General features: G+C 36.8%; 1 protein-coding gene across 3 annotated transcripts in view; it reads left to right on the top strand.

Annotated features, from left to right (window-relative positions):
• HOOK3 (hook microtubule tethering protein 3) overlaps nt 1-14,763 on the top strand; it is a 121,596-nt gene extending 106,833 nt beyond the window's left edge. The window contains exons 22-23 of one of the 3 annotated variants that reach the window (XM_049865140.1): nt 4,465-4,601; nt 11,997-14,749. In XM_049865140.1, coding sequence (XP_049721097.1) covers nt 4,465-4,601; nt 11,997-12,012 — 153 coding nt within the window. In that variant the 3' untranslated portion in view covers nt 12,013-14,749. Of the gene's footprint in view, nt 1-168; nt 4,437-4,464 lie in introns of those variants that run through there. The other 2 variants (XM_049865141.1, XM_049865139.1) reach the window with 2 other exon arrangements.
• Nucleotides 14,764-16,588: the final 1,825 nt, after the last annotated feature.

The following is a 16,588-nucleotide window of genomic DNA, read 5'->3' as shown; positions in this document are numbered from 1 at the left end:
ATCTTGTAGAATGGTGTGGATTATCAAAAACTTAACGAGGTGGTAACTCCAGCAGCAGCTGCTATTGCAGATGTGGTTTCATTGCTTGAGCAAATTAATACATCTTCTGGTACCTGCTATGCAGGCGTTGACCTGGACTATGCCTTTTTCTCTATTCTGGTTTCGAAGGAACACCAGAAGCAACTTACCTTCAGCTGGCAAGGCCGTCTGTACACCTTCACTGTCCTACCTCAGGAGTTTATCTACGCTCCAGCCCTATGTCATAATTTAGTCTGCAGGGACCTTGATTGCATTTCCCTCCACAAGACATCATACTGCTTCTTTACATTTGTGACATTAGGCTGCTTGGACCTAGTAAGGAAGAAGTATCAAGGACCCTGGACTTAGCAGTAAAATATTTGCATGCTAAAACCAAAAAAACCAAACCCAGTTCCATCGAGTCGATTCCGACTCATGGCGACCCTATTTGCATGCTAGAGGGTAGGAAATTAATGCCACAAAACTTCAGGCACCTTCCACCTCAGTGAAATTTCTAGGAGTCCAGTGATGTGGGGCGTGATGAGACATTCCTTCTAAAGTGAAGAATAAGTTGTTAAATCTGTCCCTTCCTATAACTAAAAACAGGCACAATGCCTGGTAGGTGTCTTTGGATTTTGGAGGCAATATATCCCTCATTTGGGTGTGCTACTCAGGCCTATTTGTTAAGTGACTTGAAAAGCTGCCAATTTTGAGGGGGGCCCAAAACAAGAGAAGGCTCTCCAACAGGTTCAGGCTGCTGTGCAAGCTACTCTGCCATTTGGGCCACATGATCCGGCTAATTCAATGATGCTTGAAGTGTCAGTGGCAGATGGAGATGCTCTTTGGAGCCTTTGGCAGGCCCCTATTGGTGAATCACAGCACAGACCCTAAGGATTTTGGAGCAAAGCCCTGGTATCCTCTGTAGATAACTACTCGCCTTTTGAGAAACAGCTTTTGGCTTGTTACTGGGCCTTAGTAGAGACTGAACGTCCAACCATGGAACACCAAGTCACCATGCAGCCTGAGTTGCCCATCATGAACTGTGTGTTGTCTGACCCACAAAGTCATAAAGACGGACATGCACAGCAGCACTCCATCATTAAATGGAAGTGGTATATACGAGATTGGGTGTGAGCAGGAGCTGAAGGTACGAGTAAGTTCTGTGAGGAAGTGGTTCCGATGCCCATGGTCTCCTCTCCTGTCACATTACCTGCCCTCTCCCAGTCTGCACCAATGGCTTTACGGGGAGTTGTTTATGAACATGATAGGAAAATTGTGACATGGAGGTATACGGAAGAGTTACGTGGATGGACTTCTCTGAATAGGCCACAAAAGTGAAGATACTTGTGTCTCATGTGAATCCTCACCAAAGGGTGACCTCAGCAGAGGAGCATTTCAACAATCAAGTGGATAGAGTGATGCATTCTGTTTAAAGCAATCGTCTTCTTTTTCCAACCACTCCCGGCATTGCCCAACGGGCTCATGAACAAAGTGGCCATGGTGGCAGGGATGGAGGTTATGCATGGGCTCAGCAACATGAACACCCACTCACCAAAGCTGACTTGGCTACAGCCGCTGCTGAGTACCCAGTCTGCCAACAGCAGAGACCAACACTGAGTCCTGGAAATGGTACCATTTCTTGAGGTGATCTGCCAGCAAGCTGGTGGCAGGTTGATTACATTGGACATTTTCCATCATGGAAGAGGCATCATTTCATTCTCACAGGAATAGGCATTTACTCTGGGTACAGATCTGCTTTGCCTGTATACAATGCTTCTGCCAAAATCACCATCTGTGGGCTCACAGAATGCCTTATCCACCGTCATGGTATCCCACACAGCATTGCCTCAGATCAAGGGACTCACTTCACAGTAAATGAAGTGCGACAGTGGGCCCATGCTCATGGAATTCACTGGTCGCACCATGTTCCCCGTCATCCTGAAGCAGCTCCCTTGATAGAACGATAGAATGGCCTTCTAAAGATGCAGTTACGGTGCCAGCTAGGTAACGATACTTTGTAAGATTGGGGCAGTGTTCTCCAGGAGGCTGTATATGCTCTAAACCAGAATCCAGTATATGATGCTGTTTCCCCCATAGCCAGGCTTCACCGTTCCAGGAATGAAGGGGCAGAAATGAGAGTAGAACCAATCACTATTACCCCTAGTGACCCACTCGTAAAATTTTTGCTTCCTGCCCCCGTGACCCTACGCTCTCTGAGTGTAGAGGTCTTAGTTCCAAAGGGAAGAATGCTCCCACCTGAGAGACAACATGGATTCCATTGAACTGGAAGTTAAAAGTGCCACCCAGCCACTTTGGACTCCTAATGCGTCTGCATCAACAGGCAAAGAAGGGAGTTACCATACTGACTGTTATGATTGATCCTGACTATCAAGGGGAAATTGAATTGGTGTTGCATAATGGAGGCAAAGTCTGGAATACAGGAGATCCCTTATAGCATTTCTTAGTCTGTCATGCCCTGTGATTAAAATCAATGGAAAACTACAATAGCCCAGTTCCAACATGCTTACTAATGGCCCAGACCCTTCAGGAATAAAGGTTTGGGCCACTCCACCAGACAAAGAACCACGACCAGCTGAGGTGCTTGCTGAGGGTAAAGGAAATATGGAATGCATGGTGGAAAAAAGTAGTCCTAAATACCAGTGACAACTGTTTGACCATGTGCAGAAATGAAGACTCTAATTGTTATGGGTATTTCTTCCTTGTATGTGTGCATCAAATATTTTTGTTTTCTTATAAAATACAAGATGTAAATTGGGCTAGAACCTTTTCGGTTATACGCATCTTGTGTCATGTTAGGTGCAAGTATGACTTTGTAATTGTCTTTTTTTAGAGATTGTGTGTGGTCTAAGGAGATGTATACAGGTGCCAAGTTGACAAGGGGTGGACTGTGATGGCTAAGGTCATGTGTCAACTTGGCTGGGCCATGATTCTCAGTGGTTTGATATTTATGTAATAACATAGTCATCCTGCATGATGTGATCTGATGTGATCAGCCAGTCAGTTGTATGGGAAGTTTCCTCAGGTCTGTGGCTTCATCCAATATTTATGGACGTCTGGCAAATCTCACTGGCTTTTGTTGACTCTGGATCTTGCGTGTGGCTCATCATCTGACCTCTGGTTCTTGGGACTTCAGCCGGTGGCCTGCCATATTGCCTACTGAACTTAGGATTCATCAGCCTCTGCAGCCTGTGAGCCAGCAGCATGCCAGCTTACCTGCCGAACTTGGGTTTGGCAGCCCCTGCAGCTGTGTCAGTCAAGAGAAGCCTCCAAGCTAAAACCTGACCCTCAGACTTGAGACTTGCCAGTCTCTACAACTCTGTGAGCCATTTCTTTGAGATAAATATATATAGATAAATGCTTCCCTAGAGAACCCAGCCTAAGAAAGCCACAACCAGTGTTCCCTAGAAGCTAACTAGTGATAGCAAGATTTATCTTTTAGTCCCTTATCTTCTGTGCATTGTACAGTTCTTTCCAGGAAAGCTATGTCACTTTTTATAAAATTTGGCCTTACCTACCTGACTGTCCTTTTGTCTCCTTATTTATTTCTTTCGGTTGCCAACTTCCTCTTCCTCCAGTCAGATAACTTGTATCCAATTGTTTGTGAGATTAAACAGCAGTTGTTAGATCTGAATGTTTCTTTGTCTTGGGATCTTAACTAGCTTATTGAATGAGTACTGAAACAACTTTTTTCCTGATCTACTCACAGACTTGCTTTTGATTATATTATTATTGTCATCATTATTCCTCCAAGTTCAGAGGGCACCTTGAGGTTTCCTCCCTCCTGTTACTATAGGCTCAGCAGTTGTGGCTCCTCCCCCTCCTAAGCTAATACTTGATGTTTCACCTGTCTTCAAGAAAGACTCCTGTATCTCATTTGGACCCTCTCTTGTGGGCCTTCAGGAACTTTTCTTAACTTGTTTGAGAATACAGGTCTGCCAGAAGTAAAGAAAAATGGCATGAGGGTACGTATTATATGTTGCGTGGCTTTCCACGTTAAGAAACAAGTGCGTTTGTGTTTTCCCATTCCAGATAAACCCTGTGATTTCCAAATTGTCATGTGAATCAACTGCCACTAATCAACTTTACTTTTTCTCTTGGAAAATCAACTTTCTACATTCGATTTAGAAGGGAAGCATGATCGAATATATGGTTAATGTATTACCAAAAAAAAAAAAATCTTTCTTCATTACCTATTGTTTTGGTTATTGTAAATTCAGAAAATGAACCCTTAATTTTCCAAAGGAAAATTTGTACCTAATTGCTGGACTGAATGCCTCTACAAGATAAGATTGCAATCTAGAATGAAAAGAATTAATATCCCTAATTCAACCTTAAGCAAAGTAACAAATTCTGCATGGCGAAATTTTCTTTAGCGAGAGCGTATTCCTCTATTTTTTTATTGATTAATTTTTTTCTACATTATAGGGAATGACTCTGCATAAAAAGGCGGCTGAAGATAGACTTGCTAGTACAGGTTCAGGGCAGTCATTTCTGGCTAGGCAAAGACAAGCAACCAGCACAAGAAGATCTTATCCAGGCCATGTTCAACCAGCCACAGCAAGGTAGAGAAGTCTTGCCATTACAGATAAAAGCAACCCGCATCAAAGCATACTTCTGTTACATATAACAACATTTCAGGAAATTCAGCCAGCTTTTTTTTTTTTTTTTGTCTCCATTCTATGTTAATATTTAGTTGTTTCTCATTTGAGGACTTTTTCTCTCTCCTGTATCTATAATGTTTTAGTTTCTCTGTCCTTTATTTTGTAGTCCTTTCAGTTCCTTTCAATGTGCCAAAATTTTTTAAATGCTCAATTAAAAGTGTTGTATAATAGTGTAATACTTTTCTTTGTATGAAAATATCCTCTTCCCCAATGATGTAGGCTTTGTAATGAATTAAATTTTCTGCCAATAATTGATATACAATTTATATTGTTTATTGTGCCTCGGTGTTACCATGCTTTGTAAGAATGTCTTTGTTTAAAGGGAGTTCCATCTTTTTATGATGTATTAATCTGTGTTTTAAATGGTTTTCAAGATGCACTTCAGGTAACTTGCATATTTACTATGTGAAACGGTTGGCAAAGGGCACTTTTTGCAGAGACGTAAATACATTGGCAGAGGCTAGCAAATCTCACGTAAGGCACCTGATATAACTATTTACAGGGGAAAGAATGAGTTTCCACAGTTTTATAGGAAAGTGAATTTGTCCAAAGATATGGAGACTATTTTTAAAACACAAATGAATAGAATTTCATTATTTCCTGCTATATTGTTTGCTGGCAGAAGTGAATGCATTGGTGAGTTTATTTGGGGGAAATTATAGAAGATAAAATCAGGCAGTGCATTAATTTTTTTTTTTTCTTTGCTTTGGAATATCACAGTAACTTAGGATCAGATTCTAACAATGTGTCTGACATTTATAATTTCGTCACCCCCTACATCTAAAAGATTTATTTTTCATATATTTACAAGTAATAGGTAGCCTTACTTTGTGAGCAATTTCCTTATTGACTTGTGCCTCATGTGTTTTACTTATTCTTTAATATAAACTCTTTCATTTCTAAATAATTCCTAATATTTACCATCTTAATATCAGTCAGTAAGATAAATGATTTCTTGTATGTGATATTTTATGACAGGCCTCTTTCACGTTTTTCCTTAATTCGATCTATTAGACCTTGACTTTATTACTGAATAGCTTCTCTTGGGTAATTTTGTTGACTCAAAAGTGCTTATATATGTTGAGGGATTGTAAACCACAAATATATATATCCATTGTCGTTGAGTTGATTCCAACTCATAGCAACACTATAGGACAGAGTAGAACTGCCCCATAGGATTTCCAGGGAGCAGCTGGTAGCTTCGAACTGCCAACCTTTTGGTTAGTTCTTAACCACTGGGCTACCAGTTAACCTGTCAATTAATGATTGTAAAGCACTTTGAATATGTAAGGTGCTGTAAAAATGTGAAATATCATTCATTTAAAACTGTATTGCCTTCTACCTAATTTTCCATATTGACTTAAGTATTCAGTCCCAGATTATATTAAGTTCCCCTCCAATCATTTTCTTGAACCATAGCCTATTTAGTAAAAGCAAAAAATTCCTGAAATTAGGTTGGTTTTTTTTTTTTTTTTTTTTTTTGAGCTAGGTCACCTAATAAGAGAATTTTATTTCACGCACTGGCTATTTGGAAATTAAGGTTGCATTTAGTTATGTATATTAAATATAAATGAAAAAAAAACCCATTGGCATCAAGTCAGTTCCAACTCATAGTGACCCATAGGACAGAGTAGAACGGCCCCAGAAAGTTTCCAAGGAGCGCCTGGTGGATTCAAACTGCCGACCTTTTGGTTAGGAGCCATAGCACTTAACCACTACGCCACCAGGGTTTCCAAATAAGTAACTTTAAGTCAAGCTAAATGTGGTTAAGAATTTTCAAAAACTATATCCAATCGTTTGATTTTAAATTTTTATTTTTTTATTAAGAAAAGAGTTGACCTAAGTATTAGTAGTATTTTCTTTTTTCCTCAAAAAGCATACTTGAAGAAAAAGGTATTTGAATATATACAGAAATGACTCTATGGATTGTGCTAATTTTTTTACATTAAATACAGAAGTCTAATGCAATACCTACACTTCTGTCTGATAAGACCGTAAATTTATGCAGCAAGAATTACAATATAGAGAGAGCCGCGTGAGTCAAATGCATTGTGGGGTTCAGAAGGCCAAGCAAACCTAATCAACATATAAAGGTTTTCCAAGAAAAGATTGAAAACTATTTATTTATGATGGTTCTGACCCTCTTTATTCCATAAATAACATAAGAATTTAAGTATTTTAAAACAGGTCCCGAACACTAACCTTGATCAAATTAAAATTGTGGGGAAATTATACCCACAGATTAAGATGAATGAAAATAAAAGAGCCTGTGAACTGTTTGTTAAATGGATCACATTCCAAGAGATAAGAGTTTTTCATTTTACTTCTGTTTACTGCTTCTGTCCTGGTCTCTCACCTACTCACAGATCTACACGGTGGTATTTCTCCTAATGGGTTGCAAAGGTGCCACGCTTTTAGAAGGAAATTTTAGTTTTGATTTTTCTTCAGCATCTGTTGCATGCTATTATCCTGGTTTTTATATTTGTAACTTTCACTCCTTTACCTTTAAACTTAGTATATCGTTGCATAGAAGAAATTATATTTCTAAAAAGTATTTGATGTCAAAAAAGGGGAGTTTTTGTAAGAAATAGGATCTGAGTATACTTTATGTGTCAGAAAGCCAAAAATAAAACTTAACTGTAACAGTGACAACCCTGTTTCCCTTATCCAGCTTTGGACAAGATTCATGATACTTCTATTTCTCCAATTGTTGTTGTGTGCCCTCAAGTCATAGTGACCCTATAGGACAGAGCAGGACTGCCCCACAGGGTTTCCTAGGCTGTAACCTTTATGAAGGTCACCAGATCTTTTCTCCCACAGAGCAGCTGGTGGGTTCGAACCACCAACCTTTCAGTTAGCAGTTAGCTGGCAAGTGTTTCACCATTGTGCCACCAGGGTTCCAGTGATGATTACTAATTTCTCAGGAGGTTTGTGACGATGCATGGACTATGTGGAAGTTAAAAGACGTTAGAGCTTTATGTAGACGTGAGCTGTGCCATGCGATATGTTCATGAACTCCTCATGTGTGTATGAAGCCACAGCTTGCTTGTACAGTGGAGCTGCTCATGACATCAGCCGTGAAATAAGGACAGTGTTGCTGCATTTGGCTGGGGTGAGCCATCACTACAGTGTCCAAATTCTCATACACAGGAAGCACTAGCTGTTTTCATTGTAATAACCAGGGTAAGAAAATACAGACTAAACAACTAAAGAACATTAAAGCATAGCATTTCTGTTCTGCAGTGTGTATTTCAGATGTTTGTTAATGGGGAAAAAATACCCCAGCAAATACAGTAGTTAACCACATTTAAAAGAAGACTAAATAATACATTTGAACATATTTTAAAAGAATTTTCAAAAGCTTGGTCATATCTTTTTACCATTTGTCTAATTACTTGATGATAGCCAAGAAAAAGAAGTCCCTAAATAAAGGACCTATGTTCCAAGATTTATCAAGATTGAATTATTTCTATGAGATATCCCCAGCCTAGTAAAATTGGCTTAATGGGATGGTTAGACTATAATAAGGATACTATTGTAGGCTGTAATTTTCTTGAGGTTTTATTGTTTTATTTATGTAATGAATAAAAGCTCAGTTGTACAAAATTAAGCTAATATTATCCAGTCAGAAATGTCAGCCTATATGTTTCATTAGTCCTTGCAAATGAATGAAAATCCACACTGTGAAAATACATCAGCACTAAGTGATTGTTGAATGAAAGATGAATTAGACTGTAGACACATTTTATTTGAGCTACTTTATTTGCATTTCTTTTCAATAACAGTTTGCTTTATCTTGTTAATTAAATGATATGAAATATTAGTATCTCAGACGAGGATTCATCGATTGTTTTAACGATAATACCTTGTTAAAAACTTGAAAATCTTATTTTAATATAAGAATTATTTTGAAACAAAAAAAAAAATCTAAATTTTTTAGAATTCTCTTTAACTCTCTGCATTTAATATCCAGTTGCCCAGATTCAGACTCAGGAATGTTCCAGCTCTCCCCAGCTGAAACATCAAATTTATCTAAGAAAGCACCCACGACCCACAGCTAGTAGAGACAAACCTAGCTAGCTTACAGCCGTGTGGGTAAGACCATGTTTGATCCTAAAGTGGCAGGAAAGTGCTTGGCATCTGGCTTTTGGCTAAGGACAAAATAACATGAAGACAAAATGCTTTTTGTTGTGTATTCATTCAACTATGGAAGAATATTTTTACTTTTTCTCCTTAGATTATGAAGGGGCTCTTTGCCTAGAAATGGCAGTTGAACCTAGAGAGCATTATACCTCTTCACAGTAAAGCCTATGTTATATCCTAAAGTAGGATAAGAGAATGTACTGAACAAAATACAATGGCATATCCAAATCTTTGAAAATTATTTTAGCATGTTGTTAATTTTTCCCTTTTTTATAAATTAAAAGGGTTTTCCATGCCAAAAAAAAAAAAAAAAAAATCTCTTTTACTGCAGTCCCAACTGTCAAAATGGTAGCTTATTTTTGTAGTTGTTCAACCCAGTTTCATTACATTTAAAAGGAGGTTTCAAAGCTTATTCTTTGTAACTATAGTGGTTGGAATATTTTATACCGTGAAGGTTTTTATATGAGGAAGGTTATTCTCAATGTATCTGTCATCCAATTTTTTACTTTCTATAAAGCATATTTAAATAATAATTGGTGTACGTTCCTTTTATTGAAAATTTTGAAGATGTTTCGTTGTTCAATTTCAGCTGTTCAGTTCTCAAAAGCTTAAAAAACATAAATAATACGCCAGTCACAGATAATTTCTCCTCTTCCCCACCCTCCAAGGTTACAGAAGTGTTAATATTTAGTTTCCTTTTTATAAAATGAAGGACAGCACAAATGTGATGGCATCCATCTTTTTTAAAGCATTTATTTTGTTTTTAGAAAGTGTATACTGATTCTTTCATTTTTAAACAGCCTTTTAATTATTTTTTTTATCAATATGGTTCACATGTATTATCTTTATGAATATGAAAACTCGTAAAATTTGTATTTAATGTTGTCTTGAAATACCAACATCCTCAGATCCTTCCCATTACACTAAACTGTTCGGGAAGGGACAAGAGTTTATTTAAGAAGCAGAGTATTGGACCTAATTACGGCAAGCATATGAGTTTGGTAATTGTGGGGGTCTATAAATGTTTCCTAACAATTACATCTCAGGCATCACTTGATGTCTCTTTTCATGATTTTTCTGCTTTCTTAGATTTTCCAACAATATTCTGTAAGATTAGGTTTGTATGCTGTAAAGTGAGGCTAGAAATCTAAGGACGTAACAGAAGTTTGTTAAGGGAAATCCATTCCTAGGGAGTAGAATGGATTATCAGGATAAGACATGGCCTAATTATAAACACCTACCTAGGCAGATGGAAAGATTCACACAATTCAAACTCACACTTTAACAAATGTGCCTAAAGGTCATCGTTTATGTAAAATTTTCTGTCTTTATTGCACGATCAGCCGATAAAAAGAATAGACAAAAATATAATTAATTTTCTCATTGCTCCTCCTCTCAGTGAACATGAGCTAGGCACACAGTATTAACTGCATATGTATATTAGTGGAGGGGAAAGCATCTATTTTCATTTTGAGAATGTTAACGAATTACCAAATCTAAAATAGTGATTTTAGGCCATTGAGGAGCCTATGATGAGATGAGAAGAAATTTGTGATAGCTGAAAATCACAACCAACTTCCTAAGAGCTAACTAGGTCTGCCACTTCATCTAGTTTCCAAGTCATAGGCTCAATTTTACCTCCCCCTAATTACACACAGTAGGCCCGCACAAAGTTTGGTTTACAGTGAAGGCAAAAGTAGACATATTTTTTAAGTATTTTGAAGGAGAACTTTTATGAACCTAATACATCACCACCAGGCTCTGAATCTAAATTCTTAGAGTCTGAAGATAAAATCATTAGAGAAGGTCCATGGCTTCAAAATTTTAGGCTCATTGGCTATTGAGTAAAAAAAAAAAAAAAAGTAGCCTGAATTATATCTACTTAGAGCTTAAAGGAAAAACTAAATATGAGAAATGCAACCTCAAATTGAATAAAAGAAAACTGCCAAAGTATGCTGAGGCTTTAATATATGCAAGAGACTTCCCAAGCAGGGCTTATCACTTTAGGGTTCTCTAAGTTGATGAAGGAAAATAATTCATTTAGTGACTGTATTGTGAAGTTAATAAAAGAGCCCTTATGTGTTTATTCTTAGGTATTTATCACCCTATAGGCAGTGATTATATACATTCTATAGTGTTTATTTTGTGTGTCACTATTAGAGATGAATGTCTTAATATTATTTACTATTCTAATCATTTTTTTATGTCTTATTTATACTTCACCGCAAAATTCAAAGCACTTTACTAATATTAAATAATTATCTTCCCTCTCCACTTCTACCTTCCTGTGACATTTTCTATTAATATCTTTTCCACTGGGATTCTTTTCTTTATTTTAGGACACTCACTATGAAAAATTTCCAAGGTTGTCCAAATAAATGGGCTCTGTACTCTTCACGGATTGTCTAATGTCAGGAGTCTGAAGTTGTAAGTCTAGAAATCTATTTGAAGCTAAATTAGGGCTGCGGGCCATTGATTGCTTTTTGATGTCACATGAGTAAGAATCCTCTGTAGTGTCATATTCATGAAGCCAGCTCCTCCCAAATTCAAACACCCTTGAAGATTTTTGTTTTCTGGAGTTTTATTAATAAAAATCAAAGTATCTTCTGGTTAGTCAGAAGATATTCTTATCTTTGATTTGCCTGTCTCCTAAAATACAAATTTACACTGTTTCTAACTTCAGTCGTCTCTTCATCATTGCACATACCTGAAACACAAGAGAAAGAAAGCCAGGTCCCAGCATCTGTGAAGCCAGAGAGTCTGGAAAATGGTTAGGGGGCAGGTGATGGAAAAGCAGACCTGAAAGACGGCAGAATGCTACATAAATGTTCTTAGTTCTGCTATAACAGATACGCTTTATGGATGTGACCATTTTCTTAAGTTCATACATAGCAAAGTTTTCAGCTTGTTCTATTGAGGGATTTTTTCAGGGGTCAGAATTCTTCCGTTTTGTAACTTGAGTATATTAATATTCAAATCATAGTCAAAAAGGACTGAAATATTTGTTACATAAACATTGGCACACGTGATTACTGCCAAAGAATAGATTTGCATATGAGAACATTCTCTTAGAGTTTTATTTTGTTTTTAGCTGAGAAAAATGCTTTTATATGTGAAAAAAAGCATTACCACCTATTTACTTTGTTTATGCAGGTCACCTAGAAGATAGCAATGCTGAAACAGAGAAGTCGAAACTATGACCTTTAAGGCAAAGAGCGGTTTTCATCTTCCCAAAGTAAAAAAACTGAATACACTTACACACATGCATGCACACACATACACTTAAGGACAAAATATGTTTTAGATATCTTCATCTAATTAATTGTTGAATGGATGAATGAAACTAAAAGTTCAAAGAAAATCGGGTCTATGCTTTTGGGTTAAGAGCCCTCCTAAATGTCTTACTCTTCCATTACCAGTTGCCATCAAGTCTCCTGTGACTCATGGTGACCCTGTGTGTGTCAGTGTAGAACTATGCTCCCTAGGGATCTCGATGCCATTCTTCTGAGGTGCTTGTGGGTATACTCAAACCTCCAACCTTTCAGTTAGCAGCTGAGTGTGTTACCTATTTGCATTACTCAGCAACTGCCAATTTTCCATTTAACTTCCTGTTATTCTGGACTGGAGTAAATTCAAGGCCTGCCTTGTGGAATTCAATAGCCACTAGCTACATGTGACCGTTGAAATTTAATTATAATTAAATTAAATCCAATTAAGAATTCAGTCATCAGTCTAACTAGCCATTTTCTAGTACTCTGTAGCCATATGTGAATAGTGGTTACCATATTGGACAGCACAGATACAGAATATTCGACCATTAAGAAAATGCTATTTGACCCTGCTGTTACACCCAAAGAGAAAATAAGGAAAAAATAAAGGCAATCAGTTAACCTATAACTCTTAGATTTTACCACCGTGGTTGAAGAAAGCTGTTTTTCTTACAGACATTAATAATGACCCTTTTTAAGATCTTGGAAAAATCAAAACCCCACTCTCTAAAGCAAGTTTTCAATATTTTTAAAAAACACATTCTCAGCACTTTATTTTTCAGGTTATATATTTACATCATTTCATAAATCATTACTTAGTATCTTCAGTTTTCTTAAGGTACTCTTATTTTAAATATTAACAATATATAGTTGTCTAACATCAAGTAGGGACTAATGAATGCTAATTTATTTTCAAATCAAAATTGATCAGCTTCATCATATTCTTACATTTAGATCTATATAAATCTAATGAAAATTGCTAACAATTTTTTTTCTTCTGTACCTTGAAACATTTCTCTCTAAAGTCACATTTGATCATCTTCCACCCCAAAGGTACACCAAGATCCAAATAATTTGTTTTTCTTTATAGCTTCCGGCTTTTATTAACTTGGATTATGAATCAAATCAAATATTCCAGCGTAGTTAATATTTACTGTTGTGGTTAATGAAAACATTTCTTAATCTATGTTAATTGGTCTGTTACTTAACTAAAAGGATCTTTACTGAATTTTTTAATGAAAATAAGGGACTAATCATAATCTTGAGTCAGCTTGGTGCTTAGTTAAAACTATCCTATTAGCAAGTCATGATGCTTTTTCCTCTTTTTAAATTGTTTCAGTCAAGCAACCAACTTGATCCAGTAGAGTCAAATTCCAAGCAAGTTAATGATGAAATTCTTATTGTAGTTCAAGTCCAGACTCGTAAGTGGTGTGATCTGAGTTCCTTTTATTTATTCTTTTTTCGTTGGTGACCTAATTCAGTATGTGTTCTATAGAGACTCATCTTAGTTAAGGGAAATTTTCAGTATGCTTGAAATAAGAAATAGCATTTTAGTATAAATACAGAAAATGACTGTATACTAATGTCAGTCAATGATTTGGGGCCTTTTAACCTTTTTAGTAGTAGTCTGTTTTTCGTTTTTTAATAGCCCTAGTTATTTAGCACTAAAATGCTTTGCCGTCACTAACTTTGCTGTTTACAGGTTCTGTATAGTTCAGAATGCTTTGTACACATTGATCTTGTTTTGCAGTTTTTTCATGTTTTGACAGTTGCCCACCATTTGTAACATCCAATTTTTGCTTGTGTCATGAAATGGTAAAATGCAAACATACCTAATAATTTGATAATTTGCCTTATTTGGATTAATCAAAAATTTGGGGTTAGAAAGCAGCTTTTTTTCTCCCCTCTCCCCAGAATAGTTTTAAAACTTTTCAGATGAGCTGGAAAACACCTTACGACATTGGGGTTGGGGTTGTATTAATTACAGCACCCGCTCTAAAGCCTTATACTCATGTCTTAAGTATTACATATTGCTCTGTGAATTGTTGTTAGTTTAATATTTGACATTATAGTTATCCACCATGCATTTTAGCCTTTGCAAAAAAGCATAATGCTAGGTAGGCATATTCTTATTTCTGGTTGACTATTGAGTTTACAGCTTCATTGTTTGTAGTTATAATCTAAAAAAAAAAAAAAAGATGTCCATATCAAAAATTTTCACTTCACAAATGGAATCAGTACAGATTTGGCAACATTGTGCATAACGGAATCCAAGCATTTTCCACCTATTTGCTGAATTTACCTGCCATTTGCTATGTGCTGAAATTGGCGTATTTTCTCACTGTCTTACTGTTGATATAAGGTGAATGACTTGTTAGAGCACTTCCGTAAGTAATTTTACTAAAATCACAAAAACATAAAGTCTAAGAAACCACCAGAAAATGGATTTTTAATTTTTTGAAGTGTTAAATTGTATTTCTTTTTGATATCACTTATTCATTTTAATTTTACAACTGCCAACTTGTTATGGTATTAATTATATGTATGTGTTTATATATATGCATATAATATATGTATATGTATATGAAGAATAAAGTTAAGGTTTGGTCAAACTATATTTTCCCATTCAAGTACAAAAATGTTTTCAAGGCTGCAAAAAGTGTACAGTTGTTAAACAAGTTGTAAATAAAGACTTGTATAAAAATTCACCTTGGATTTTTTTTCTGCTCTTAAACTGTGACAAGCACACATTTAATAATTGTCTAACAGCATTCATCCACATGTATTTGGCACTTGCCATGGTGTCCTATCAATTTAAAGATTAGGCCACTGATTTATTGTAAATCAGGAATATTCTTTGAGTCCCTCCCCCCCCCGCCCCAGTACCTAGGATAGCTTTTGTATTGATTTAGGTTAGTACTTCATGTTTGTGAGCTGGTTGGCCAAAGTTCTTAGGAATAAACATTAAATATGACCTACGTCCTCTTAAAGTTATCATGTTGACATGATCAGTTTTACCATAGACAGTAAGCACAGCAAGAACAAAGGATAGCATGTTTGCATGCTTTGGCAACTTAATTTCATAATATAAAGCATTATTGTTGAAGTTTCATATTTAGGCAATAACCATTTTCCTATCTTTGCAAACCCTTACAATTCACCCTTTCCCCACCTCTACCCTAAACATTATTGAAATATGGTATCTTCCGTGTTATGTAAAGTGATAGTAACAGTGTAGAAATTGATTCGATTAAAATAATCAGCTAGGTAATTGCAAAGTGAAGTTAGCACAAAGAAAAAAAGCTAGGACGCACATAGCCAAAATAGTGCCCATTATTTTAATCAAACAATTAGTTAACATTTTAATATCAGAAGATAAATGTTTTCATCTTTCCAGGGCTTAGAACCAGTTCCATCAGATTTGAACCCCTGGCTAAGAATTTGCATTGTTAAAATGTAGATTTTGATTTAGTATATCTGAGGTGGAAGTGCAAATTCTCAGCAGGGAACTTGTTAAAAACTCAAAATTCTCAACGGGAGTTAGAACCTGACCCAACCATCTCAAAGCCCTATAATTCATTCATTAACATGGATGACAACACATTAAGTTTAGCATTTATTGAGTGTTTGGCCTAGATACTTAATTTTGACGTGAAGGGGAAGGGAATAAGAAGGTAGGTTGAATCACAAAATTAAATCAAGAGAATGTTTTTGCCTTCAAAGATTTGTATGATCGAATGGAGCACAACACAGAAAAGTTGCCAGATAGAAGTCTCACCTGGCTGAAGGCCTACCAGTTTGCCTTAAGGGTTCTTATGCTTCGGTTCTGGTTATCTGTTGCTGTGTCCCAATTCTGTCCAAAATTTAGTGACTTCCAACAATATGTTATCTCTCACAGCAGTCTCTCACAAGCTCAGCTGTTCTCATTTGGGGTCCCGCATTTCATTGCAATCAAATGGTGGCTGAGCCTAGAGTCATCTGAAGGCTTTTTTTTCCCCCAAGTCTGGCACCCACACTGATATAGATGGAACACCTGTGGGCTGATCAGGCCGCTCCCGCCCAACAGGGTAGCTGGATTTATTACATGGCAGCTAGCTTCCCCCAGAGCAAGTGTTCTGAGAGACCCAGCTGAAAGCTTCAAAGCTTATGACCTAGCTTCAGAAGCTACACATTACTTCTGTTTGTCAAAGGGACTGACAATACACTCTGCTTTTCAATGGAGGAACTGAGACAGGTCTGAGGGCCTGAAGTAAAATTAACCCTCCTGTGAACAGAGGCTGTAAAAATCCCAAAGCAAACAAGATATGGCATAGGCTGGACGCAGGGAAACCAGTATCTCAACCCGGAGGCTAAATTTTAAACGATAAGCAACCAGATTTCCCTTAATGCTTCCTCTTCGGATTGTTTTTCAGGCAAACCCACTAAAACCAGAATCCCATGCAAGTGCAGAAACAATTTGGTTGACTGCTGGACTTC

This window comes from Elephas maximus, chromosome 22, assembly GCF_024166365.1.
Source record: "Elephas maximus indicus isolate mEleMax1 chromosome 22, mEleMax1 primary haplotype, whole genome shotgun sequence".
NCBI lineage: Eukaryota > Metazoa > Chordata > Mammalia > Proboscidea > Elephantidae > Elephas > Elephas maximus.
This window is presented reverse-complemented; position numbering and strand designations above follow the sequence as displayed.